Source organism: Pundamilia nyererei, unplaced genomic scaffold (assembly GCF_000239375.1).
Source record: "Pundamilia nyererei isolate P.nyererei 1_Seehausen unplaced genomic scaffold, PunNye1.0 scaffold00056, whole genome shotgun sequence".
Classification (NCBI taxonomy): domain Eukaryota; kingdom Metazoa; phylum Chordata; class Actinopteri; order Cichliformes; family Cichlidae; genus Pundamilia; species Pundamilia nyererei.
This window is the reverse complement of record NW_005187457.1, coordinates 46,743-49,078: the sequence shown is the minus strand read 5'-3', so window position 1 is coordinate 49,078 and position 2,336 is coordinate 46,743. Positions and strand designations below refer to the sequence as shown.

The following is a 2,336-nucleotide window of genomic DNA, read 5'->3' as shown; positions in this document are numbered from 1 at the left end:
GGAACCTTCTACCAGATTGCAGAAGTTGGAACAGTTTGTTGCCAGGATGGGACGGGTCCTTCAGTATCTGCGCTGCTCTAGTCCGGCATCTCCTGGTGTAGGTGTCCTGAAGCGGGGGGAGAGCAATCCTGCAATCCTGCTCTTTGTAAATAAAAGAAATGTTCATGATCACCACCCTGGGTTTTGTACTACTTGGCTACCATTCCTTTTTTTTTTGTTAGCTTGTCTCCAACTGGTGGAAAGGACCTTAGTTTGGCTTTTTACATGTACAGGAATGCTGACAGCATAAATTAAATTCATTAGGAATGATCAAATTAAAGTACATTAAAAATGAAAAAGTTGATGAAGCGAAAAGACAACATAGAAATAACTCAAAACTCAAAACACAGAAATGATAAAAATAACTCGTGAAAAAGCCTGGTTATAAAAATCTGTCTTTAAGAGGGATTTAAAAGATAAAAGTGATCTCGCTGTCAGCTCCATGACAGACAAAGCCCGGTAACATCGTTTCTCACCTAAAATATAGGACGACCAGCAGAGCTTTGGCTGAGGACCTTATGACCAGGTACGATGTCAGATTAAAATACACTTTGGTGGAAGCTCAGAGAGGGCTTTAAAAGTCCACAATAAAATCTTAAAACTAATTATAAAATCTGAACTCCAAATTTCTAAAGGATCATTCAAGTATTGCATCTTATTGAGCTAATAACAGAAGCAATACTCCCGAGGTACAGAGGTCTTTCTTGCACCAAAATCCTAAACTTAATGGTGTCAATTTGGATGCCCAGTTGCACCCAAACACTCCCCACAGCAAATCAAGTCCTTTATACCCTGCATTCGATACTCTTTTGGTACTGCAACCATCATGGCACACCTGCTGCTCATTTTTATACAGCTTAAATTATTGGTTTTGAGAAGTATTTCTAAAATGTGGCAATAACACTTTTATTCAAGAATCCCTTGCCACCCTAGATTTTTCTCACTTCAAACACACTTCAGGTAAAACAAAAAACTTTGACTGGGTACATGCTGATGTATAGAGATATGAAAAGTCAAGCTTCAGAAGAGACACATTTTCAGAGTTAGTATTTGTTTAAGGTCAAGTATTCTATAAGCCTTCAAATAAAGTGGAAATTTTTATAATGTTTTCTTTGAAACAAGCTTTTCTCCTCATAACATGACAGAATTCAGAATTGTAAAAGCAATGAACAGGCAGGTATCATATACTATGAAATTGTTAGCCAGCAAAGGGACTCAGTCCATGCTTTCACTTGCTTTAATGTCAGAATGAAAGGATAAACTAATCTCAGTTTTAGCTGGTTTAACATTAAAATGTATACTTGAATATAAAAGATTCACTGTGTAAAAGTTTATCAAAACTGGTATGCCGGCTGACAAGAACAAAAATGACAAATCCCATTTTACACACACTATGAGATATGAAAAATACAGAGGGGTAGATACTGTATTAGATAATAAATGTGATAAAACAGTGATTCATCAAGCTGAGAATCAGGCATTTTCACTTTGTCATAGTTGCTGGTTTAACGTGTTACAGCACAGAGGCGGTAAGGTTGGGGACAGCGAGTCCCTCCCAGCTGGAACTCCAGACTGGGCTGCTCTCCAGCAGGTGCAGAGAATGAAAACCTCTGAAGGAGGGAGGCAAAGAACAGGAATAACTCCATCCTGGCCAGCTGTTCCCCAATACACACACGCTTACCTGAGAATACACAGGATACAGTTTATTATGTTAGATAAAATAGTCACTTTTATCACAGATTAATATTGCACAAACAAAGACATTGTGGTGGCAAGATGATTACAAGGAAAGACATAGTATGGGTTTTTCATTTTGCTCTTTTTAGAATAGAAAAGGTTTTGACTTCCAACTAACCTGCAGAAAATGGAAGGAAGGCCTCTCTCTTGCGAAATTTACCATCCTGGTCCAGAAAGTGTTCGGGGTTGAAAGAGTGTGGAGTTTCCCACATTGACTCATCATGTAGGACCGAGTCAAGTGTAGCCAGGATTATGGTGCCCTGAAGAAGTATGACACAAAAAACTGAGATGCTAAAATTGTAAAATAATCAAAAGTGTGTTACGAACTTGCATGTTCATGTGTTTGTTTTGTGCAGGTGATGTATCTTTTTATGTTAATTCAGCTGTGCCAGGGCCCTGCTCCGATTGGTGCGTGGATACACCGCCCTGACGTGACTGGTCCCAGCTGGAGGACCCGCCCATTAAAAGGAGACTGCAGTGCTATGGCGGGAGAGGTCCTTGCTTTTCTCCTCATGATCCAGCAGTGTACCTGTGGCAGCCGCTGGCTGCAGTGCGGCTTA

At 39.9% G+C, this 2,336-nt stretch overlaps 2 protein-coding genes across 2 annotated transcripts in view; both read right to left on the bottom strand.

The window, feature by feature from the left end:
* LOC102195317 (cytochrome P450 2J2-like) overlaps positions 1-2,336 on the bottom strand; it is a 24,586-nt gene that overhangs the window by 15,905 nt on the left and 6,345 nt on the right. The window lies entirely within an intron of this gene.
* Positions 953-2,336, bottom strand: part of LOC102196161 (cytochrome P450 2J2-like) — a 13,413-nt gene continuing 12,029 nt past the window's right edge. Inside the window, exons 12-13 of the mRNA XM_013911087.1 lie at positions 1,895-2,036; positions 953-1,720 (exon numbers count right to left, since the gene is read on the bottom strand). Coding sequence (XP_013766541.1) covers positions 1,545-1,720; positions 1,895-2,036 — 318 coding nt within the window. The 3' untranslated portion in view covers positions 953-1,544. The remainder of the gene's footprint in view (positions 1,721-1,894; positions 2,037-2,336) is intronic.